The sequence below is a fragment of the Malaya genurostris genome, chromosome 2 (assembly GCF_030247185.1).
Source record: "Malaya genurostris strain Urasoe2022 chromosome 2, Malgen_1.1, whole genome shotgun sequence".
NCBI lineage: Eukaryota > Metazoa > Arthropoda > Insecta > Diptera > Culicidae > Malaya > Malaya genurostris.
The window spans coordinates 113,360,486-113,386,034 of record NC_080571.1 but is presented as its reverse complement, the minus strand read 5'-3'; the positions used below and the strand labels follow the sequence as shown (position 1 = coordinate 113,386,034).

The 25,549-nt window shown below is 37.3% G+C and overlaps 2 protein-coding genes across 3 annotated transcripts; both read left to right on the top strand.

Annotated features, from left to right (window-relative positions):
• Positions 1 to 3,267: 3,267 nt before the first annotated feature.
• On the top strand, positions 3,268 to 15,674 carry LOC131431365 (acidic amino acid decarboxylase GADL1-like). 2 transcript variants are annotated; one of them, XM_058597040.1, is made up of 5 exons: positions 3,268 to 3,730; positions 4,260 to 4,447; positions 4,504 to 4,726; positions 14,530 to 15,276; positions 15,429 to 15,674. In XM_058597040.1, the coding sequence occupies exons 1-5, from the start codon at positions 3,614 to 3,616 to the stop codon at positions 15,609 to 15,611; spliced, it is 1,458 nt and encodes a 485-aa protein (XP_058453023.1). In that variant the 5' UTR covers positions 3,268 to 3,613; the 3' UTR covers positions 15,612 to 15,674. The 2 variants fall into 2 exon arrangements, with proteins under 2 accessions (XP_058453023.1, XP_058453024.1); XM_058597041.1 differs by having other exon boundaries at positions 3,670 to 3,730; positions 4,270 to 4,447.
• Positions 15,675 to 20,315: 4,641 nt separating this feature from the next.
• Positions 20,316 to 21,074, top strand: LOC131431366 (acidic amino acid decarboxylase GADL1-like). Its single transcript, XM_058597042.1, has 2 exons — positions 20,316 to 20,689; positions 20,841 to 21,074. The coding sequence occupies exons 1-2, from the start codon at positions 20,474 to 20,476 to the stop codon at positions 21,021 to 21,023; spliced, it is 399 nt and encodes a 132-aa protein (XP_058453025.1). The 5' UTR covers positions 20,316 to 20,473; the 3' UTR covers positions 21,024 to 21,074.
• The last annotated feature ends 4,475 nt before the right edge of the window (positions 21,075 to 25,549 follow it).

Genomic DNA, 25,549 nt, shown 5'->3' with positions numbered 1-25,549 from the left:
CAGCAAATTAATGATATCAACTTACCGAAACCTCGGTTAACAACTTTTAGACAACCGATATTCGGTGATTCATCAAAGTAGCCATTTTTCTTCAGTGCAAAACTGAGTGATGTAAACAAGTGCATGAGTTCATATGTGGAATTAGTTGCAAATAAAAATTGAATCCGAATATAGCGATATGTTTCGTGATATTAAGAACAAATTTGTTAAATGTTCGACGATTATTCGTGACAAGAAATTTCTTACGGAATAAAGATCCTCGCAACGTAAATCTACTGCATGAAATTAATTGGACCCTGGTATGATATATTTCTCTAAATATTCAATGTTTTATTGAGCTTAAAATCTCGGTATAAGCTCACATGCTTGAACACCGATAATTTTGGTAATTTGTTTTCAAAACTGACGAAGATCTCGGTAATTTAAAGTTTCTCGAAGTTTTGCTGAGATTCGGGGAAAAAATCTAAGTGTGTACATTATACGTTTGATCCCGGCTTAGCAGTTCAATGCATAGGGCGCCGGTCTTACAAGCCAGTTGTCGTATGATCGAGTCCCGATTTGGAAGGATTCTTAGGGTCAGTAGAATCGCGTAGTAAAAGCCATGCAATGATTCTGAATCAGCTGCGAAATCTTTTGAAACAGATAAACCAAACTCCTCAAAAGGAATGTAATGTTGGGACTTTCTTGTGATTTCGCAACCGGAAGGCGGATCCGGATGAAATTCGGAAACTCCGTATGGACCATTCATTTGAATTTAATTCTCCTCATCAATACTTTCTACGCCATAGCAGTTTCAACGAGCGAATACGAGAGAGTATGTGGATTCATGGTTACCCAAGTAACCACAAGGCATTATAACTTAATATTATTTCAGCTTTAAAAATTCGCGTAAAGAAATTGATTAAATGCAGCGGAGTTATACATGTTATAAAGCTGGAAAGGTCTATTATAAGACTTTTATAGGATATGACAGGTGAAGCAGGAATTTCACATTATAAAAGTAGCAGTCACGTACCCAGAGGGGGGCCCGCGTGGCCCCTCCCGCAATCAAAAACAGATATATAATTATTTAGAAGGTCTCAGACATGTGTTACAGAAATAACAAGACAGGAACGTAAAGAAATATAATACAATAACAGTTCCAGTGGAAAAGTTTAAAATGTCTGTTAAAAACACCCTTAAAAGGCACACCGAGAATTAGGTACATAAGCAATTTTCAGTAACATTATTTTTTATCTTTGGGCCCCTCCCGAAACGAAATCCTGGGTACGGGCCAGAAAAGTAGCTATAATTCAAATATCTACTTTATTGATGGTAACAATTAAACTGGAGATTATAAATGTCACAAAGCAATAAGAGTGCTTAAATAATGAGTTACGAATAAAATTCAAATATTGAAAAGATATTTAATATTCAACATGAATAAATGAAGATCACTACATGTGTTGTTTATGTATTATTAGATTTATATTTACGTGGACCCATGAAGCGCAGCTTTCTGTTTTCGTAGTTAGCACCTTTCACCTGAAACCTTGACATGTTTGTTCGCAGACAAGAATCTTACTTTATCACTAATAGCATTACTGTCTTCTCAAAATTTTACATAACATTGATATATGTTACCAATGCATAACGCTGCACAATGTTGAAAATTTGAAAGTTGCTTTAAAGCGTATTACGTATATTGTTAACGAAAGTTACCCAAGTAGCATGTTAAGTTGCTGTCCTGTATTTTTCTAGTGATTGTGCAATTTATCAAGTTAGTTTATTTCACTATTCTAGTAACTGTTGTGTTATGGAAAAAGCGCAATTTTTCTGTGTTGTGCAACATACTTTCAAGTTCATTCGTTATTACGAATATTTATTCACAACGATTGTGCAACTGATACAAAAACTCATGCGTCGATCCCATCAAAAACGCAGTAATAAAATCAGCGAAAAAACAATCATGAAACTCGTCAGAACTACTACGTAATGTAAACAAGTAATGTCACAAAAACATGCAAACTTAATTTCTAATGAGTAAGTTTCACATTTGATATTAAATACATACTGCTCTTAACACAAACATGGATCTCGTAAAATAATCTGCACAAGAAAAATGATAATGCTACATATTGTAGAATTGATCTTTTGTGTTTTTGTTAATTGAAAAATCGACAACGAATATATATTGGATGAAGGTCAAAGATTCTTACATTTCTTGAAAAGATATGTGAAATGAAAAACTCTGCTTTTCATGTAAACTTACAAAAGTCTTTATATTTTCAGGTAGATGCGTTGAGGAGCACCTGAAATAATTGTCTTTAATCGTAATGTTTTCTTTTGAGGTTTACTTTGCTTTTTTGTATACTGCATTAAAATTGACATTAATAAAACACCCCCTCTCCCCAAGCTTAGCTTTTGTGATATTTATTTCATACAATAATGAGGAAAAATCCTTTCTACGTTCGATTACTGATGACTCGGCAATTCATTATTCGATCATAATCGCTTTTGCAGAGCTATCAGCTGAGAAATTCGGCAATAATTGACACTTAACAAATTTGGTATTGCCGAGATTCTCAGTAATTATTATTTTACCGAGATGATTACCGATCTCTCGGCTGTGCAAATCTTGGCATTTTTTTGCCGAAATTCAGTAATAAAATTTTAGTGTGTAAGTTAATTTTTATAATTTGTTCTGTGAAAATTTGTTTCCCTTTGTTGATGCAGATAATGATATAATGTAATCTCTTAATCAACCATTGGATGAACTTTCACGAGCTGGTGAGGAAGCCACTAAGTCGGGTTCACAAAATTTGGAGCATTTCCGAACAACAAGATCGATATTGTGGGGTGTTATCCCCACTAACGCATATATTATCTTTTGCAAATCCAGTGCATAGTGATGTGCATTTAAATGGCATTACTTCGCATTAGGAATTGTAGCCTTGTGTAAACACCACTTCCATCGCACAGTATGGTATGGTCATCATCCGCATAGTTTGAATGATCAATGACAGTGCTATATGTATGTTCAGTGCCAACGATTGGTCAATGTCTGTAAGGCAGACATAAATGACTCAAACGCCAATTCAATTGTAATGATCATTTTTGCTGAGCTTGAATGATATGATGAATCTGGAGTTCAGTTTATTCCATGAATACTGGGATAAATGACACTAAACGCTCTTTTAACGTTGTTTATGCTGGCATCTAAATTCATGACTAGCGAAATATTTATTCTATCGAAAAAGGATAAAATTTTGTTCTACTAAAAACATTTTCCCATACCGTCACAGCTTTTACATGCAGAAATCAATTGCGTGGTATATTGCCCCGCAATGCCACATCGAAATAATGATTCTCAAAGCTCCTCTCGTTTTGAGCAATGCGCGCATGCTTTCTCAACCAGTCGTCATCGCGCTATGGCCAAAGCCGGTTGCGTTCATTTCCACAGCTGATCCCGTTAGTTGTTGTGCTGAAATCAAGTTCGAATTATTCTAAGCTGACCCAAGTACTGCTACCTGAGAGACTTCAACGATAGACCAGTTGTAGGAAAACTGCATACGAAGTAAAGCTGACTGGAATTGCAGATCAATTTTGCAACGAAAGTTCTAAAATCGAAGTGATGAGTGACGAATGGAGTCTATTATCTCGAGTGACAACATTGTTGGAAGAGCATCATATTATCAGACCATGTGACGAACAACCGGTGGTTCGATTCGAGTATCCGGGCGACTTGAAAGTGGGTACAATCGGTTTATTAATTTAGTTAAATATTTGTGGAATTGAAGCTAATTTGAATAAATGGACGTACCAATCACGTTTTTGGCTACTTTTTTCAACTTTTACACGCTAGAAAAGTATTTTAAAAATAATTAAATTCCGGGTAGACTAATTTCTGGTTTGATTCAATCAATGTTTTTTTTTAACAATCAACATTTGTTTAAAACAACCATGTTCTAGTTTAAAACAAGCATATTTTGTTTGAATTTACGATATATCGGTTTGAAATAAGTATTGTTTTGGTTTGATGGACAACTAAACGTAATCGAAAATTAGGTAATCACCATCTGTGTAAAACTGAATAAAGATTTCTTACATTTGTGACAAATTTAAGCAGCGGTTTTCAAAGCGGATTTGAAAATTAATGTGTTACAAAATAATACTATATTCAACATAATATATGTATCGAAAAAATAAAATCGGATATTGTCAAATTAAAAAAAATTCTAACTATGTATTTACTAACTTCGCACTATTGTTCACATCAGCAATTAATAGACTTCACAATAGATAACCAGCAGCCACGCGAGCAAAGTGAAATCGAACGGTTAATCAAAGATGTACTGCATTACTCGGTTCAGACGGGTCATAGTAATTTCCACAATCAACTTTTCGCCGGCGTTGACCCGTACGGTTTAGTCGGTAGTTGGATTACCGACGCCTTGAACACGAGCCAGTAAGCTATTGCCGTTGATAACACTGATTGCCATTAATTGCCCATTGTCGTTCCAGATACACGTTTGAGGTCGGTCCGGTATTCACGTTGATCGAGGATGCCCTCATTGAAAAATGCTTACGGTTGTTCGGGTTCATCGACGGCGATGGAATACTAGCTCCAGGAGGATCTCTGTCCAATATGTATGCCATGGTTGCTGCCCGGTTCCGAACGTTACCGGACGTTAAACGTACTGGACTTAGCAATCAACCCGTGCTAGTTGCTTTCACTTCCGAAGAAGTAAGTATTTAGCCAGAAGAGATTTTTGTGATTTACTGATTCTCTGAAGTATCGTATTACCAGTCTGAGGTAATAGCATCGTATGAATGAGAGTTACTATTTGTCGAACGAATTCTATTTTTCTTTTTGCTCAATGAATTATGAGACAAATTCGAAATGTAAGAACTGTTTCGTCAAAAAATAATCAAAAATCAAAAAGGTTTTATTAGCATATTTGGCTTCCTACAAATCTAATTCCACGTTTTCGATATAATTGCCGTTTGTTTCTAAACATTTTTCATACCGTTTTCAGCTTCCTTAGAAGCTAACACACTTAATTTTTTAGCTGAATCTCGGCAAAAATTGCCAAGATTCGCACAACAAACCCTCTCAGCAGGCGGCTCTGTTTTGTTGGTCGTTGAGCGCTTGTTGAACGACATACTGCACGAAATATTCATTCAGTTTACTGGAACGGTTTGTTGATGTTTTTTCTCTTGCAAAAATATTGTTAAAATTAGGTATTACCTTCATATAGAAAGAAGATTAGTTGTTATTCTACGTGAAGTAGAAGTATTGTACAGGTACTAATCGTTAGTTTTAAGAAATAAGTGGAAAAACTTCGGAAATTGTCCAGTAAAACTAGTCCAACGGGACTCCAACTTCTCATATAAAAAATGGCTCAACAATGGACCTCTGTCTGCCGGGTTTGTTGAACGAAAAAAATGGCATTCGGTTCAACGGTCTATTTCAAAATCAGCAAACGAAGGTCCCGTGTTAGCCTTCCGTTGAACGATTGATTAGACGTTCATTGGACCAATGATTCAACGAATTGAACCAATGAAGGACCACCGTTGAACGTTTTTTTCTAAGAGGGGAGTCATCGACAATCATCTCGGCAAACATTCAAATTACCGAGCGTCTCGCCACCCTCAAATTTGACAAACGTCAAATATTGCCGAAATCGTCAGCGGAAGATTTACTGTTGGCTCAGTGAAACTTTCTCTAAATATTCAGTAATGCAATGAAATGTAAAAAATAAAAAAAAAATTACCGAAGCATCAGTAACTGAATAGTTAACCGATTAATTTTGTTCATGATTTCTCAACATTATAAACACGCCGTTTAGGATCAAAAATTCATTTTATTTACACTTAAAGGAGGCTTACAAATTTGTTGCCCGTAGTGCTTAAAGCCCCTAACCTGAAAACAAGCAGTATAGATTTTTTTTTAAAGTTGTCGTAAGGCACGCATTTGATACCGAATACTGTATAAACCATGCAAAGAGTATTAAATGCTGACAGTATGACCGGTCCCATGGGAATTACTACGTCTCTTCAAACTAAAGAGCAGTCTCCTCCGCCAAATTCCCCAGACATGACTACTAACAGCAGCGTTTCCGGATGCGGCCACTTTTAGTCGAGCTGGAAATATGAAAATAAAATAGGTTTTTATATATCGATATTTTTTTTCAAAAATCCCATTATAACTTCACGACAATAGAAACAAGTAATAGAAGTTGCTTTGTATATAAAAACCTGTTTTAATCCACCTAGTGGTGTAATGATGCCTTTCTCATATTACTAATATTTCCAGAAATATCACCAGAAGATTTTGTGAAGGAATTTTTTTTTCAATTTTGAATAAAATAAGAAACTTTTTTTGGGTATAAACTAACATGAGTCTCGTTTTAAACATTTTGACTACTACTTCTGGTACTTCTGGAACCAGGAACTTGGAACCAGTATAACCAAAGTCGGTTCGTTTAGTAAGTAACTAATATAACCTACAAATTGAATCAGTTTTAAGCCAAATCTAGAAGAATTTTACCCTTCGTCGCTCTAAATGACGGTGTAAAATTCAATAGCAACCTACAGGATTACGAGATTTTTTTATGAGTGACATTATTTGACACACAACCACATAAATCGCTCAGCTCGATGAACTGTGTCAAATAATATAGAACACTTAGCCCTCTGGGTCAATTTTCACAAGTCAATTTTTCAAGTGATTGCATAAACTTTCTATATAAGAAAGGCAATAAGTGAACTTTTATAAAAAAGCATCGTTATCATGATCTTGTAATAACACTAACAAGTAGATAAAAATTGAATAAAAGGATTAGAAATTTACATATTTTTCACCTGAAAAATATAAATTTTAAGGTGGAAACCCTGCACGCTATACGAAATTGAACAAAGCACGCTGTGAATGGAGCAAAGCCGCACGTACCGTCGCGTACCAGTTTTGCATCGTCATTTTTTTTTCGATTATAGAGGTTTTAACATTGTTGTCATTCACCTCTTCGGGCCAGAAAAATTTTCTGACCCTATGTGCGCGGGGTTGGGAATCGCACCCAGGTGGGCAACGTGAAAGGCATCGACTTACCCATAACGCTATACCCGTTCCCCTGCATCGTCATTTTGAATTTGAATGTTTTAACACTCATCGTCCTATAATTTCGGAACCGGAAGTCGGATCAGGATGAAATTGTACAGTATATTTAAAGACAATGAGAGCCTTTATTTGAATCCTAAATCGTGAAAAACGGCTTAACCGTTGCTGAGAAATCGAAGGGAGTTCCGTTTTTGGAGATTTTCTTCACTATTACCGGTGCTTTCGGAAGCAGAAACCGAAGACTAGTAGTCCAAAAGTAGTTTGAAATAATCACTAACTGATAAGATCCGTCAACTAGATCAATTTAGCAGTAAGTTTTATAAAAATGTGCACCTCGTTTCGCCATCGCTTGTAAAAAAATACTCATGAAATTGAAAATTTTCACAATAATACCGGAACCGGAAGTCGGATCTGGATCAACTTTTCGGGGACTTTTCAAAGAATTTCAAGACCTTTTATTTGCTTCTTAGTTTGTGAAAATTGGTCAACAAATTTCCGAGAAAATTGATTGCATATTTTTTCATAAATTTTCACATATTTCCTTGTAATTTCGGAACCGGAAGTGGGATAAGACCTTTCATTTAAATCTAAGTTTGTGAAAATCGGTTCAGCCATCTTTGAGAAACGTGTGTGACTTTTTTTTCATTTTTTGTGCATATCACCCTGTAATTCCGGAACCGGAAGTCGGATCCATATAAAACTCAGGAACTTTGTATGGGACCTCAAGACCTTTCATTTGAATTCAAGTTTGTGAAAATCGATTCAGCCATCTCTGAGAAAATTGAGTGACATTATTTGTCACATACACGCAGACATTTTGTGATCTCGACGAACTGAGTCGAATGGTATATGACACTCGGCCCTCCGGGCCTCGGTTCAAAAGTCGGTTTTCACAGTGATTGCATAACCTTTCTATATGAGAAAGGCAAAAAGAATATGTTGCAATCGTACTTACAGAATAGATCGTAGATTCCTACGTATTCCTTTATAACTGTTTCTAAACTTTCAATTTTTCACTAGAAAATTTCACCAGAAAATTACCGTGAAGCAAATATGTAACGCGACAAGAAATGGCAGCCGTCGTACTGAATTTCGTCAACAGCTAGCGAATATTCCGAAATCTCGGCAAACATCTCTGCTGATACCCACTTGTATGCGGCGGGTAGATTTCCCTCCAGACGGCTGGCTATGACAGCCAGCCATTTTCACTGGAATTCTGCCAGAATTCCGGCATAAGTCTGGCAACAATGCAACAAACGTTTCCGGCAGAGAATTTCGCCTAGTGGTTATTATCGGTTCTGTTTCTGTCGGATTCTTGCCATACAAGATCGGCAGAACCGTTTTGAATCGGATGTACATTTTTAGCGTCTTGGTTTTTTTTTTCAAAAAAAGTACATATGAAAGACAATAAGTTAGTGTATATATGTATATATGAATACTAATTATGGAAAATTTTATTGCCAATAACATTGCTTTCTCACTACCAAACATACCCATATTTCAAACTCATTTACCTCGTCTCAAGATTCATTTTTTGTATGGACATGCGGGATTGACGAATATCAAATGATGTCGAATAAAAAAAGAAGAAAGAAGTAAGAGAGAAATAAACAAGACACGTGCGGCGAGCTAATGACCTAATTTCGCCTGGACAATATTGACAGCTGCCGGAATGCAGCCAACCTTCTGACGGTTGCCAGAATTTCTCACAAGCGGGTTGTCCCGGGTTGGCGGTTCAATGCATGGGACCAGCGATGCCAACCCTACGGATTTATCCGTAGATTTACGGATTTTTGTCATTTCTACGGATCTACGGATGGACCTTTGATAATCTACGGATTTTTTCATTATTTCAAAAAAATGCATTTTTCCCAGATATGTACGGAAAATGCTTGAATATTGTCGCATCATTTATCAAGATTTTTTTGTATGTCAAATTATAAAAACTATCAAACATCTACGGATTACTTTTTCTTTATCGCTTGGCATTCCAAGCTGATGATTTTACGTAGTTTTTTTTATTTATTGATTTCAGCGTACTAATTTTCATTCTAAACATTTTTTAGATACATTTAGTGAGTTTTCCTCATATAAGTTCACGGCAAGCTCGTCTCAAAGGAGCATGTACGAGTATAATTAGACTTGGAGTCAAATCTACGGATTTGACCTCAGGAAAAAGTGGCATCACTGCATGGGACGCTGGTCTTACAAGCCAGTTGTCGTATGTTCGAGCCCTGACCTGGAAGGATTCATAGTGTCAGTGGGATCCATAGTACTAGCCATGCAATGATTCTGTACGCTAAGAATCGACTGCGAAGTCTGTTGAAACAGAAAGGTTAAATTCCACAAAAGGAATGTAATGCCAAGACTTTGCTTTGGGTATCGGCATTGATATTTGTTGTTTACTAATAAATTCAGCAAGCAATTGTGCCAAATTTCAGCAAAATGAAGCATTCTACCGAAGTATCAGTGAATGCATTTAACGAAGTTCGGAAACATGCGTATTGATTACTGAGCAATAAGCAAATTTACGTGTTGCCGATCAGTTTCGGCATTTTATTATGCCGATTTCAAGAAATGGTTTTAAGTGTGTACCGCCAGTGTCTGTGGTATCTAAGTTTTTCCGTGACAATTGCCTAGACAGTAGGACGTAGAAATGTGATAGTATATATCAACCAGGGCACTAATCGTCTAACGCTGATCGAATCATAGTTTTTGGCTTCCAGATAAACAATTTCATCGGTTCATCTATTGTACGCACAGATAAACAAAGCAACTTCTGACAAAGCTAGTGCACGAGGAGCACAGAAATGAGAACTAAATTTCTTGGGGAAGAAAAACATACAGGCTTTTTTACGTGAATTTTCGAAGTTACATGGATGTCCGAAGCAACGCGGATTTTCAATGCGAATCTTCAAAGCTATGCGGTTTTCTTGTTTTATTATAGAAATGCACGAAACGTCGAGATCTGGTGTAATCCCGAAGTTTTTTTATTCTGACAATTTTTAATATTTTTCCATATTGCACCGGATCTCGACATTTCATTCGAGATTACACCAGATCTCGTCGTTTCATGCACTTCTAAGGCATTCAACATGAAAAAAGTCCCAAAAACGTTTTTTTTTTCAAACAAATTTTTGTCGAGATAACGCCAGATTTCGATGTCTCATTATTTTTTTGAAGGCATTTTTCTCTTTTTTTAACGTGGATTTTCGAGTTCACACGAATTTCAAAAGTTACGCGTTTTTTTGTGCGATACGTATTCGTAAAAAACTTCAGTTAATGAATGCAATGATGCTTTCCGCAAGATAAAAGAAATGATAAGACAGATTGAATGAGAATCCTCCTGTACACAGTATTTTTCTGCTGAGTCTGCATAGATTTTTATGTCGGTGTCAATTGCTTTTTCCATTTTTAGAAAAAAAAATCAAAACATTCAAAACAAGCAACTTACGAGAGCTAGCGCTAGATTTATCTCTATAAATTGAGCGATATGACTGACATGAGACATCAGACATCACTTCTGAAAGATATTGAACGAAAAGTTTAGTTCATTAAAGTTTCGTAGGTATTGATTACCGCTTGAACAACTTGTTTGTGGAACTCCAGTACGAGGGCTGATCAAAATCAAAACCTACAGTGCGTATCACAAAAGTAGGACCCGTTAAGATTAATGACAAACAAAAGCATCATTATTACATTGTATTAACTTTTATTAATTCAACACACTATTACGACCAATGCCATATTGGTATTGGAAATTAAAAAATCTTTCTTAGATTTTTCAGGTTCATTTAAATATCAACTTGAATAAAATAATCTAAAAAATTGTAAGAATGTATGAATATTATCTTATGCATGATTCCGATGATTCTCATTAAAAAGAATAGCCTATTTTTTACACAAGTTTGTGTACAACCATCAAAACACATTTGTTCAAAAACGCTTAGAAATCTTAGATGTACAAATACATGTTTCATCATAAAAATTCAGTTTGTTGACAATTTACAATTCACAAATAGACGAATGATTAATACAACATTTAGAATTATCATTCACTCATATATAGAAAATTTTTCATAATTCATGTTCGTGAATGGAGAAGTTGTTTTGACAATCAAATGTGAAACTTATTCATAAGAAATTAGTATTGTTATGTTGTTGTAAGTATCAATTCTATTCTTGTTTACATTACATGGTAATTACCTTAGGTTTCATAATTGTTGTTTCGCCGATTTAATAGCTGCATTTGAAATGTGATTGAGGCATGAGTTTTCATAGAAGTTGCACAATCGGTTTAAGCAAAGCAGATGCAACTATATGATTTTTTTTTTAAATAAGTTTACCAATCGATTCTTTATGCGGTCGTAAACGTAATTTCGTTTCTGGTTAGTATTTTAGATAGTTTCCAATTGATTTTTCAAGTGCTTATGAACATTCGTAAAACATTTTAAACTCAGCTCATGTAATTGCATATTCAATTACTTTCCAGCAAATTGTCGAACAAGCAAGATTTATCATATTATATGACGAGTGCCACAGTTGTTATTCGCAATAACTTAAAGATATGTTGTACAACATAGAAAAAGTGCGCTTTTTCGGGATCATAACAGTTACCAGAAAAGTACCACAGGGTAATTTTTTGCTGGTGTCTTTTCGGCAACACTGTTTTTAACAGATCACGCGTGAATCGTGTCTTGTGCCATTGTCACCGAACTTCATCCGGAATCCGTGTTCTAGAATTCATCAGACAAGCCACAGCCTGATTTACCTGTAACTTCGCTCACGGCTTCAATATGACAAACCATTCAGTTTGCATTGATGAAAAAATCAATTCGACACAAAACCAATTTTCACAAACTTAGGTTCAAACGCAAGGTCTTGTGAAATAGTTGAATTTTATTTGGATCTGACTTCAGGTTCCGGCATTACGGAGTGAAGAGTGTTAAAAAGTTTATACTGTCACTTAAAGCGGCGAAGTGAAAAACGTGAATTTTCCAAACTGGGCTTAAAACTATTTGAATCGATAGACATAGGCAGAAGACGACCAATCAATACTATTCAGGCTATCCTGGTTCCCGATTTCCGATTCCGGAAGCACCGGAAATAGTGAATACTCCAAAATAGAATTCACTCACTCTCCTCGGAGATTGATTAACAAAACAGTGATTTGTAGGTCACGTCGTCTATAAGATTATATGTTCCTAACCGGGAATGTTTACCATAACCTTTCTTAACTTTATCTATGACCTCATAATAGATTTTAAAATAGCCTAAGTTTATAAATTAACTTTTACTAATCTTCTGGAAATTGAGCCTACAGAATGCCACTTAAGCCATTATATCTCCGGAACCGAAAATACTCGCCATTTAATCATCAAACTCGACCAATGATCTCATAGTGGCTATAAAACGAACCAAAGTTTGTTGAAATCGGTTTAGCCACACGGAAAGACCGAAATCAGCATTTTGGCGAAAAAATTAGTTGATTTTCTGATTTTAGTTATTAATTTTTCGAGACATCTAACTTTTGCTAATTTAGATTTTTTAATTCTCATTCCCTTAATAATATTAAAATATTTGTTGAAACGGCTATTTTTTGGTTGAATTAATCAATTAAACGTGCTGTCATTTCTTAGCTAAGGCACACTTCATTTCCATTCAACTAATTTTTTAGTTGAATTGTGAGAAATAAAACGTTGTTTTCAACCAACATAAATGGTTGAATTGGCTTCTGAAATTTGCAGCTATGTGGCGCACTGTCACCGAAAAAAAACGTTAACACCATAATGACTACTAGTCACTAGATGGCACACTACTACCGACAAAAATTTCAGTCGCGGTTGTCTTTTCTATATTGGCAGGTATAAATACGATGTTGTATTGGAGAAATAGGCATAAATGAAACATAAACTTCTTTTTGAAAATTTTTCTTCTAAATCGCTGTTTTCTTCATTCGACTGTTCCACGTAAAAACATTATTATGCACAATCGCTTCAAATGCGCACAAATTCTGAATAAATACACATTCAACTAAGAGTTTACGTCATTTTTACTTATCGGTTCAGAAATTTATGTATGGATATATCGTAACACAAGCGAAAAACATCAAAACAATTTGCTAACAGTTTCAACAAGACTGTCCTTTTAAGCATTTTAATGAATTGTTTTGCTTTGACACTTCTCATGAGTTTTTGGCTAATAAAACCAATTTAATTTTTGTTTTCTTTGTGCTTTCCTTCAGCAATGATGGTGATAGATAAATAGAAATAAATTTTCTGATTTTTATAACAAAATTAGTTGTCAAGGAGTGTTTCGTGTTGGATTGAAATATTGCTGGTTTGTGTCCAGAATACACATTCTCTGAAAATAAGAGTTTTTTTCAGCAAAATAAATTTTCAGTTTTAACGAATTTCATAGTTATTTTGGAAATTTTGGTGTTAAAATCAACTAATTCAAAAACTGTAATACGAATTAGGCGCAGAGCTAATTCCGGTCGTTCCGTGCATCTTCCAGCAAATTGAGCGAAGAAAATACCTCTTCTTAATCCATCTAGCGTTGCGGTAATGCTTTTCGCAATTTATTCCGATTGAATCGGGTAGTTCACAAAAGTGTGCTTTAGTGCTTACGTCACATCTTCCGCAACATTCCGCGAATCAAAAGTATCAGTAATAATACAATTGAACTTGATCATTGGTTACTTTATGAAATAGTTGTACGGATAAAAAATAATTCATTTTGTCGGTTGCGTCACTTATCATCGAAAGCTAAGGTTTCAGCCATATAATCTTCGAACTTAATCCACAACCCAATATTAGTCTCGAATGAGCCTAAAAATGTTAAAACTGGTACGTCCATAACCGACATAATCGAGCAGTAAACAACGAACGTTCTATCGGCTACGTCACTTATATCGTTATATCTCCGGAACCAGAAGTAATAGCCATTTGATTATCAAACGTGTGCAATAAACTAATAGTAACTTTCAGACTAGCTTCAGCTTGTTGAAATCTGTTTGGCCATCTCCGAGAAAACGGAGTTCAGAGAGAAAAATGTGTGTTTCGTCGGTTACGTCACTTATACCATAGTATCTTCGAATCGTCGAATTTGATTCACAATTCAAGAGAAGAATAGGCTTGTTGAGCTTAGGCTTGTTGAAATCGGTTCAGAAAAATCTTCGAAAAATGAACTCACATACATACAAAAACAGATATTTTCGGATTTCGTCGACAGTAACAATTCTCAACAATTCTCTGTCTGAAAATTAAATCAAGTTAAGCTCTGCTCATCAATTATAACCTCAACACGCAATTACATAGATCGGTCTATCAAAATGAATATAAGTACGAGTTCCCAAATTATTTTTCATCACTCACTCATAATCATTAAAAAATATCTGTTTAGCAATAATACTAAAAATTTCCTTTTAGGCTCATTACAGTATAAAGAAGGCCGTCAACTGGTTGGGTATAGGAATTGACAATCTCGTTCTCGTTCCAACGGATGCCCGAGGAAAAATGATTCCCGAGGAGTTGGAAAAATCTATCCAGACTGTGTTGGGTTCAGGACGAAAGCCTTTCTTTGTTAATGCGACCGGGGGAACCACCGTTCTCGGGGCATTCGATCCGTTTAACGCGATCGCCGCCATTTGCCAAAAATACAAACTCTGGATGCACGTAGATTGCTGTCTAGGAGGCACCGCAATTCTGTCGCCTAATCACTCCCATCTGTTGGCTGGTGTCGAACAAGCGGACTCAATTTCCTGGAACCCTCACAAAACACTAGGAGCTCCATTGCAATGTTCAATCTTTCTACTGAAGCATAAAGGACTTCTCCATCAGTGCAACGCTGCCAATGCGGACTATCTCTTTCAGCAGGATAAGTTTTATGATGTATCGTACGACACTGGAGATAAGAGTGTTCAATGTGGCAGGAAGGTAGATGCTTTCAAGATATGGCTCATGTTCAAGGCTCGCGGGACGAACGGCTTGGCCCAGTTGGTGGATAATGCTTTCGATTGTTCACATTACTTCACAGAACAGATAAAATCTCGGCAAGGTTTTCGGTTGGTTATAGAAGAACATCAGTACACTAACGTTAGTTTTTGGTATATACCATCGAATATGCGAGTTGCCGAGAATCAACAAGATGCATCCTGGTGGACTAGGATTTATGAAGTAATTTACAGCCTTCTCGATTATTATATTGGTGTTGTACCACTACATTAAATTTTGGTGTATAATACTGGTATAAAAATCAAAAACGCTTTTATGTATTTAAATGGAAGATATTCAAATTCTAATCGTTCCTTCTATTTATTTTTACCCAGATAACTGCACTGATAAAGGAAAATATGGTTAAACGAGGATCACTACTTATTGGATTTGTTCCACTGCCTAACAAAAATATTGGAAACTTTTTCCGCATGGTGGTCACCTGTCACCCGCGACCATCCCACGAGTCAATGCTATTCGTCATTGATGAGATCGCCAGAGTAGGAGAGCTTATTTGAATATTGGTTTTATACATGTACGTACTTATTAGTGTAAAGCTGAATAAAATGAAAGATTGACATTTAGATGCCAAAAGTTGTGTAATTGTCTAATTCTAATGTGTCTACTTCTAGTGTTTTACACCAAATAATGTAGTATAATGAATCGCTTTAAAAGAAAAGAAATTCCAATTCATTCCACTGTATTAAAAAATCTTTACTATTTTGCCACAAATGTCACGAAATAGTAACACGCACACACAGATACTAGTATTTCGATGTGCTATTTTCTGCCGGCATCAGCGTGTCAGTTCTAACTCTGTAGAAAGTCATTTTTGTTGATAATTGATTAAACAATATTTTCAGAACCTATTTAGGAAAACCCCACCCCGAAACTTAATAAATTATTAGGGAAGACAGGGGCTAGACCGGACACGTGGTTTAACCGGACAGCTTAAATATCTTATAAACCTGCTATTATTTCGATTCTTGAATTGATATTGTAAACGCGCTTAGCGATTACGAGGTAGAGATGATTTGGGTAAAAACCCAGTTTTTATGGATGTTTTTTTTCGTTTTCTAAAATATGTCCAGGTTTCCCCTATGTTATGAAATCATTCCCGAAATTAATTTCTGGGTACGCGCCTGTGGAAAGCAATAAAAATGACTCGGTCGCACAAACCTTTCCTTTTTCAAATCTCCACATAATGAAGTTGTCGAAATTTTATAGCGGTTATTTTTCACCTGTGGTCCGTAGATTCGCGAAGTAGTTTTTTTGGGTGCCACGAATCATTTTCATGGACAACTTTTTTACTGTTAGCAAGTGCGTGTAGTGTTGTCTCAAATTCAATATGATACTAATTCCAAGTCAATCTGTGGATCATGTTTTCTCAAACTTGTGAGTCGTTTTCCGTTGAAACTATGTAATTTTCGGAATAGAGTGTAATTACAGGGTGGGCCATTTAAAGCGGAAACATTTGTTTTCGAGCGAAATATATAAAGAAAACATTTTTATTTATTTTCATTTCGATTATATTTTATTTTGGTTCAAGGCCTTTGGCCTTGAGTACAAAATGCACCCTTTTTCGACGTTTCCCATAGTTTTGGCCAATCGTATGTTATCATTGAGTTGAGCTATGGTTCTTGGCTTATCAGCCTTGGATTTCAAATACCTCTACAAAAAAAGTCTGGTTGCGTCAAATTGGGTGAACTCGGGGCCAATCAAAATCACAGTTTTCCGATATGACTCGTCCGGGCAACAATGGTCGTAACAAATCGATTGTTAGTCGAGGTGTATGACATGTTGCACCAGAGATGGCATTTCACCAGAGAGATACACGCTAGAGTCAGATTTTTGCCACACCGAGGATGAAAAAAACGAAGCACCGCACAAAGCGGAAAGCGCACTTCTTCTCAGTGTCGAATAGACAGCATTTGAGTGTGTGTTTGTGGTTAAAGCAGCTGGCGCGAGTGAAACACATTCTCTTCGCATGAATCGCTCACACGCGCTCTCGTCTAAATACACCCAAGTGACCACTGGCGCGTGATGTTGAGCGAACACTTCTGTGAACTTCAATTAATAGAGAGTAGATCTGGCCTTGCTATGAAAAATTTGCAAGGAAAACCGAAAATTTTACGATAAATTGTTTTATTTTGCTGATTTTGCGTGTCCACGCTTCATCTACGCAAACCATACAGCAGAGTGCTCACCGGCGTGTACACCTCTGTGAAAGTATCTGCATCCACCTCAGAGAATTTATTAGCTAATGCTCTAGCACTTTGGTGCGATTCAGTGGAAGAGGTAAAAGGAAATAAACAAACGCACTCATGATGCGTGTACACTTTACACAACAGTGGTGTATAAATGTGAAAGAGAAGAGCTCTCGTTGAAGTTGTCAGTGCGAGGGGAGAAATTTTGCTTGCTCTTCGTCACACAGAGGAGATAGACATCTCTGTGTTGCATCCTATTGAAACTAGTAGCTACTCAAACCATTTTCACGAACAACGGGCATTACAAAATCATTTATCATGGTTAAAAAACGATCGCCATAAAAACGATCGCCATAAACGTTGTTCCATCATCGACTTGGAAAAAATAAGGACCAACCACCATATCCGCACAAACACCACACTAAACTATATCTTTTCGATGTTTAAGAGGCTGTTCCTCAATTAATTGAAGGTTTTCAGTGACATAGAACCTTCTTATATGATCACCGGGAGCACTTTTAACTTTATTTTTGGAACGGAACGCACGCTTGATTTTCACAAATGATAAATTATTTGGAATGTAAAGCCAAACAGTTTTAGCGCGTTCTGTTGGTGTGTACTGTTCCACTGTAAACTTGTCTTGGAATGACGCTTCCAACGCGGTAGGTCATTAGCCGATCTGATAATTCTGGCAAAAGTTATTGATTTGCCGATGCTTCCACTTTAAACCCTGTATATTCCCAATGCATGAACTATTATCAGGTGTACAACTTTGCTTCCGCCGTTTTCCGATAGGTGGCTGTACCGGCGGAGACTGGTCAAAATGCATAGATGATAATGCCTTTAAAGTGAGTGTGTACAGTGCCTAACGAATTGTCATTGCCGTTTCAGTGACAGTTGTTCTTGTTTTCGTATTATTCACGCTCGAAAATGTCTGTTTATGTGCCCAATTCTCGCCATTTGCGGGAAGTTTTACTTTTCTGTTACAATTCGAGAAAAATACAGCTGAAGTGCATCTAATGCTCTCAGAAACCTACGGTGCTGCTCTGAATAAAAGAACGTGTCGGAAGTTGTTTCAACGTTTTAAAAATGGTGATTTCGATGTCGAAGACAAACATGATGGTGGAAGAGAAAAAAATCTTCAAAGATGAACAACTAGAATCAATGCTTGATGAAGATTCGTGCTAAACCCAAGAAGAGCTTGCCGAATCGTTGGAAGTGAGTCAGCAAGCCATTTCAAAACGTCTCAAGGCCCCGGGCATGATTCAGAAAGAAGGAAACTGGGTGCCGTATGACTTGAAACCGAGGGACATCGAGCGCCGTCTATTTGTATGTGAGCAACTGCTTCAAAGACAAAATCGTAAGGGGTTTTTACATCGAATCGTAACCGGTGATGAAAAGTGGGCTCGATACGATAAACGCAGAAAATCATGGGGAAAGCCCGGGCATGCTACTTCGTCGAAGACAAAACCGAATATCAACGGCGCTAAGGCTATGATTTGTATTTGGTGGGATCAGCTCGGTGTGATTCACTACGAGCTCTTAAAACCGGGTGAAACCATCACAGGTGATCGCTACCGAACGCAACTGATGCGCCTTAGTCGCGCGCTAAAAGAAAAGCGGCCACAATATCAAGAGCGATATGACAAAGTCATCCTCCAACACGACAATGCTCGGCCTCACGTCGCAAAAGTGGTCAATAAGTACCTGGAAACGCTGAAATGGGAAGTCTTGCCCCAACCGCCGTATTCCCCAGATGTCGCCCCTTCTGACTTCCACCTATTCCGTTCGATGGCACACGGCCTGACAGATCAACATTTTCAATTCTTCGAAGAGTTGGAAAAATGCATTGCTTCATGGATAGCGTCAAAAGAGGACTCCTGTTTTCGAGCCGGGATCCGAAAATTGCCGGAAAGATGGGAGAAAGTTGTCGCTAGCGACGGACAATACTTTGAATAATACATCTGTAAGCACTTTTTCGCAATAAAGCTATTAATTTTTGAAAAAAAAACGGCAGAAGAAAGTTGTACACCTGATATAATATATGTGATGCGATATAAAAAGATTAGGAACAAAGCAGTAGTTGCGTTCAATATGAAAAAGATTGTCATAGATTTCAGTATTACGCTGAAATAATTCTAACTTCGAAAAAGAAATGGACAATAAATTTATATAAGCGACAAAAATAAATAAGTAATAGTAAGGTTTTGAAGGCCTATAACCAGAGGCATCATATTATCAATTTTTAAACGCAATAATTTTATCATTTTGCCATTCTCGTTTATTCCGGAAACCGCTAGTGTTATATACCATTCGACTCAGCTCGACTTCGGAAAATGTCTGTGTGCATCTTTGAATGATTTTTCTGGACACTCAACTTCCTGGGAGGTGACTGAACCGATTTCAACAACCTCAGACTCGTATAAAAACTACATAAAGCTTGCTTCATTTAGAATTGGAACAAACTTTTGTTCATATTGTGGCGCTCCTGGTGGACGAATTTGGAAGTTCTTGGAGCCCACGTGTCGAGAATTTTGTCAGCTTCACGTATGATTTTTGACATTCCGCAAATCGACTGTACTTTGTAAACGATCAACATGGAAGCCGAAAGAAGGGAAAAAAATTGTGCAGTTATTTGGAAAATCCATTGTGGTCTGCATATAGGCAAAGGCATCATATTAACAAGATATCCAGCTTTCACATTTCCCGAACAAATCCTTGGCAACATTCTTTTTTGCGAGCATGGCGCACTCAGACGAGTCCGCATCGAGTCTCATAAATAGAAGCAGGGGAGATTATTTTCGATGAACATTAGAAAAGGTCCCAAGTGCAAATGACAGTTTCTCTTGGTTTACTGGATGGGTGTGCAGTGCTGCTATTTTGGCGCGCACGAATTTGACATTTGAAGACAAACACGAGAAAAGGTCCTAAGTGCAAAAGCGAGTTTCTCTGTGTTTACTTTCTCTTTCAATTATTACGGTAAATTCCAGTAGAAAGATTGAACATTGCAATGTTCAATCTTTCTACTGAAGCATAAAGGACTTCTCCATCAGTGCAACGCTGCCAATGCGGACTATCTCTTTCAGCAGGATAAGTTTTATGATGTATCGTACGACACTGGAGATAAGAGTGTTCAATGTGGCAGGAAGGTAGATGCTTTCAAGATATGGCTCATGTTCAAGGCTCGCGGGACGAACGGCTTGGCCCAGTTGGTGGATAATGCTTTCGATTGTTCACATTACTTCACAGAACAGATAAAATCTCGGCAAGGTTTTCGGTTGGTTATAGAAGAACATCAGTACACTAACGTTAGTTTTTGTTATATACCATCGAATATGCGAGTTGCCGAGAATCAACAAGATGCATCCTGGTGGACTAGGATTTATGAAGTAATTTACAGCCTTCTCGATTATTATATTGGTGTTGTACCACTACATTAAATTTTGGTGTATAATACTGGTATAAAAATCAAAAACGCTTTTATGTATTTAAATGGAAGATATTCAAATTCTAATCGTTCCTTCTATTTTTTTTACCCAGATAACTGCACTGATAAAGGAAAATATGGTTAAACGAGGATCACTACTTATTGGATTTGTTCCACTGCCTAACAAAAATTTTGGAAACTTTTTCCGCATGGTGGTCACCTGTCACCCGCGACCATCCCACGAGTCAATGCTATTCGTCATTGATGAGATCGCCAGAGTAGGAGAGCTTATTTGAATATTGGTTTTATACATGTAAGTACTTATTAGTGTAAAGCTGAATAAAATGAAAGATTGACATTTAGATGCCAAAAGTTGTGTAATTGTCTAATTCTAATGTGTCTACTTCTAGTGTTTTACACCAAATAATGTAGTATAATGAATCGCTTTAAAAGAAAAGAAATTCCAATTCATTCCACTGTATTAAAAAATCTTTACTATTTTGCCACAAATGTCACGAAATAGTAACACGCACACACAGATACTAGTATTTCGATGTGCTATTTTCTGCCGGCATCAGCGTGTCAGTTCTAACTTTGTAGAAAGTCATTTTTGTTGATAATTGATTAAACAATATTTTCAGAACCTATTTAGGAAAACCCCACCCCGAAACTTAATAAATTATTAGGGAAGACAGGGGCTAGACCGGACACGTGGTTTAACCGGACAGCTTAAATATCTTATAAACCTGCTATTATTTCGATTCTTGAATTGATATTGTAAACGCGCTTAGCGATTACGAGGTAGAGATGATTTGGGTAAAAACCCAGTTTTTATGGATGTTTTTTTTCGTTTTCTAAAATATGTCCAGGTTTCCCCTATGTTATGAAATCATTCCCGAAATTAATTTCTGGGTACGCGCCTGTGGAAAGCAATAAAAATGACTCGGTCGCACAAACCTTTCCTTTTTCAAATCTCCACATAATGAAGTTGTCGAAATTTTATAGCGGTTATTTTTCACCTGTGGTCCGTAGATTCGCGAAGTAGTTTTTTTGGGTGCCACGAATCATTTTCATGGACAACTTTTTTACTGTTAGCAAGTGCGTGTAGTGTTGTCTCAAATTCAATATGATACTAATTCCAAGTCAATCTGTGGATCATGTTTTCTCAAACTTGTGAGTCGTTTTCCGTTGAAACTATGTAATTTTCGGAATAGAGTGTAATTACAGGGTGGGCCATTTAAAGCGGAAACATTTGTTTTCGAGCGAAATATATAAAGAAAACATTTTTATTTATTTTCATTTCGATTATATTTTATTTTGGTTCAAGGCCTTTGGCCTTGAGTACAAAATGCACCCTTTTTCGACGTTTCCCATAGTTTTGGCCAATCGTATGTTATCATTGAGTTGAGCTATGGTTCTTGGCTTATCAGCCTTGGATTTCAAATACCTCTACAAAAAAAGTCTGGTTGCGTCAAATTGGGTGAACTCGGGGCCAATCAAAATCACAGTTTTCCGATATGACTCGTCCGGGCAACAATGGTCGTAACAAATCGATTGTTAGTCGAGGTGTATGACATGTTGCACCAGAGATGGCATTTCACCAGAGAGATACACGCTAGAGTCAGATTTTTGCCACACCGAGGATGAAAAAAACGAAGCACCGCACAAAGCGGAAAGCGCACTTCTTCTCAGTGTCGAATAGACAGCATTTGAGTGTGTGTTTGTGGTTAAAGCAGCTGGCGCGAGTGAAACACATTCTCTTCGCATGAATCGCTCACACGCGCTCTCGTCTAAATACACCCAAGTGACCACTGGCGCGTGATGTTGAGCGAACACTTCTGTGAACTTCAATTAATAGAGAGTAGATCTGGCCTTGCTATGAAAAATTTGCAAGGAAAACCGAAAATTTTACGATAAATTGTTTTATTTTGCTGATTTTGCGTGTCCACGCTTCATCTACGCAAACCATACAGCAGAGTGCTCACCGGCGTGTACACCTCTGTGAAAGTATCTGCATCCACCTCAGAGAATTTATTAGCTAATGCTCTAGCACTTTGGTGCGATTCAGTGGAAGAGGTAAAAGGAAATAAACAAACGCACTCATGATGCGTGTACACTTTACACAACAGTGGTGTATAAATGTGAAAGAGAAGAGCTCTCGTTGAAGTTGTCAGTGCGAGGGGAGAAATTTTGCTTGCTCTTCGTCACACAGAGGAGATAGACATCTCTGTGTTGCATCCTATTGAAACTAGTAGCTACTCAAACCATTTTCACGAACAACGGGCATTACAAAATCATTTATCATGGTTAAAAAACGATCGCCATAAAAACGATCGCCATAAACGTTGTTCCATCATCGACTTGGAAAAAATAAGGACCAACCACCATATCCGCACAAACACCACACTAAACTATATCTTTTCGATGTTTAAGAGGCTGTTCCTCAATTAATTGAAGGTTTTCAGTGACATAGAACCTTCTTATATGATCACCGGGAGCACTTTTAACTTTATTTTTGGAACGGAACGCACGCTTGATTTTCACAAATGATAAATTATTTGGAATGTAAAGCCAAACAGTTTTAGCGCGTTCTGTTGGTGTGTACTGTTCCACTGTAAACTTGTCTTGGAATGACGCTTCCAACGCGGTAGGTCATTAGCCGATCTGATAATTCTGGCAAAAGTTATTGATTTGCCGATGCTTCCACTTTAAACCCTGTATATTCCCAATGCATGAACTATTATCAGGTGTACAACTTTGCTTCCGCCGTTTTCCGATAGGTGGCTGTACCGGCGGAGACTGGTCAAAATGCATAGATGATAATGCCTTTAAAGTGAGTGTGTACAGTGCCTAACGAATTGTCATTGCCGTTTCAGTGACAGTTGTTCTTGTTTTCGTATTATTCACGCTCGAAAATGTCTGTTTATGTGCCCAATTCTCGCCATTTGCGGGAAGTTTTACTTTTCTGTTACAATTCGAGAAAAATACAGCTGAAGTGCATCTAATGCTCTCAGAAACCTACGGTGCTGCTCTGAATAAAAGAACGTGTCGGAAGTTGTTTCAACGTTTTAAAAATGGTGATTTCGATGTCGAAGACAAACATGATGGTGGAAGAGAAAAAAATCTTCAAAGATGAACAACTAGAATCAATGCTTGATGAAGATTCGTGCTAAACCCAAGAAGAGCTTGCCGAATCGTTGGAAGTGAGTCAGCAAGCCATTTCAAAACGTCTCAAGGCCCCGGGCATGATTCAGAAAGAAGGAAACTGGGTGCCGTATGACTTGAAACCGAGGGACATCGAGCGCCGTCTATTTGTATGTGAGCAACTGCTTCAAAGACAAAATCGTAAGGGGTTTTTACATCGAATCGTAACCGGTGATGAAAAGTGGGCTCGATACGATAAACGCAGAAAATCATGGGGAAAGCCCGGGCATGCTACTTCGTCGAAGACAAAACCGAATATCAACGGCGCTAAGGCTATGATTTGTATTTGGTGGGATCAGCTCGGTGTGATTCACTACGAGCTCTTAAAACCGGGTGAAACCATCACAGGTGATCGCTACCGAACGCAACTGATGCGCCTTAGTCGCGCGCTAAAAGAAAAGCGGCCACAATATCAAGAGCGATATGACAAAGTCATCCTCCAACACGACAATGCTCGGCCTCACGTCGCAAAAGTGGTCAATAAGTACCTGGAAACGCTGAAATGGGAAGTCTTGCCCCAACCGCCGTATTCCCCAGATGTCGCCCCTTCTGACTTCCACCTATTCCGTTCGATGGCACACGGCCTGACAGATCAACATTTTCAATTCTTCGAAGAGTTGGAAAAATGCATTGCTTCATGGATAGCGTCAAAAGAGGACTCCTGTTTTCGAGCCGGGATCCGAAAATTGCCGGAAAGATGGGAGAAAGTTGTCGCTAGCGACGGACAATACTTTGAATAATACATCTGTAAGCACTTTTTCGCAATAAAGCTATTAATTTTTGAAAAAAAAACGGCGGAAGAAAGTTGTACACCTGATATAATATATGTGATGCGATATAAAAAGATTAGGAACAAAGCAGTAGTTGCGTTCAATATGAAAAAGATTGTCATAGATTTCAGTATTACGCTGAAATAATTCTAACTTCGAAAAAGAAATGGACAATAAATTTATATAAGCGACAAAAATAAATAAGTAATAGTAAGGTTTTGAAGGCCTATAACCAGAGGCATCATATTATCAATTTTTAAACGCAATAATTTTATCATTTTGCCATTCTCGTTTATTCCGGAAACCGCTAGTGTTATATACCATTCGACTCAGCTCGACTTCGGAAAATGTCTGTGTGCATCTTTGAATGATTTTTCTGGACACTCAACTTCCTGGGAGGTGACTGAACCGATTTCAACAACCTCAGACTCGTATAAAAACTACATAAAGCTTGCTTCATTTAGAATTGGAACAAACTTTTGTTCATATTGTGGCGCTCCTGGTGGACGAATTTGGAAGTTCTTGGAGCCCACGTGTCGAGAATTTTGTCAGCTTCACGTATGATTTTTGACATTCCGCAAATCGACTGTACTTTGTAAACGATCAACATGGAAGCCGAAAGAAGGGAAAAAAATTGTGCAGTTATTTGGAAAATCCATTGTGGTCTGCATATAGGCAAAGGCATCATATTAACAAGATATCCAGCTTTCACATTTCCCGAACAAATCCTTGGCAACATTCTTTTTTGCGAGCATGGCGCACTCAGACGAGTCCGCATCGAGTCTCATAAATAGAAGCAGGGGAGATTATTTTCGATGAACATTAGAAAAGGTCCCAAGTGCAAATGA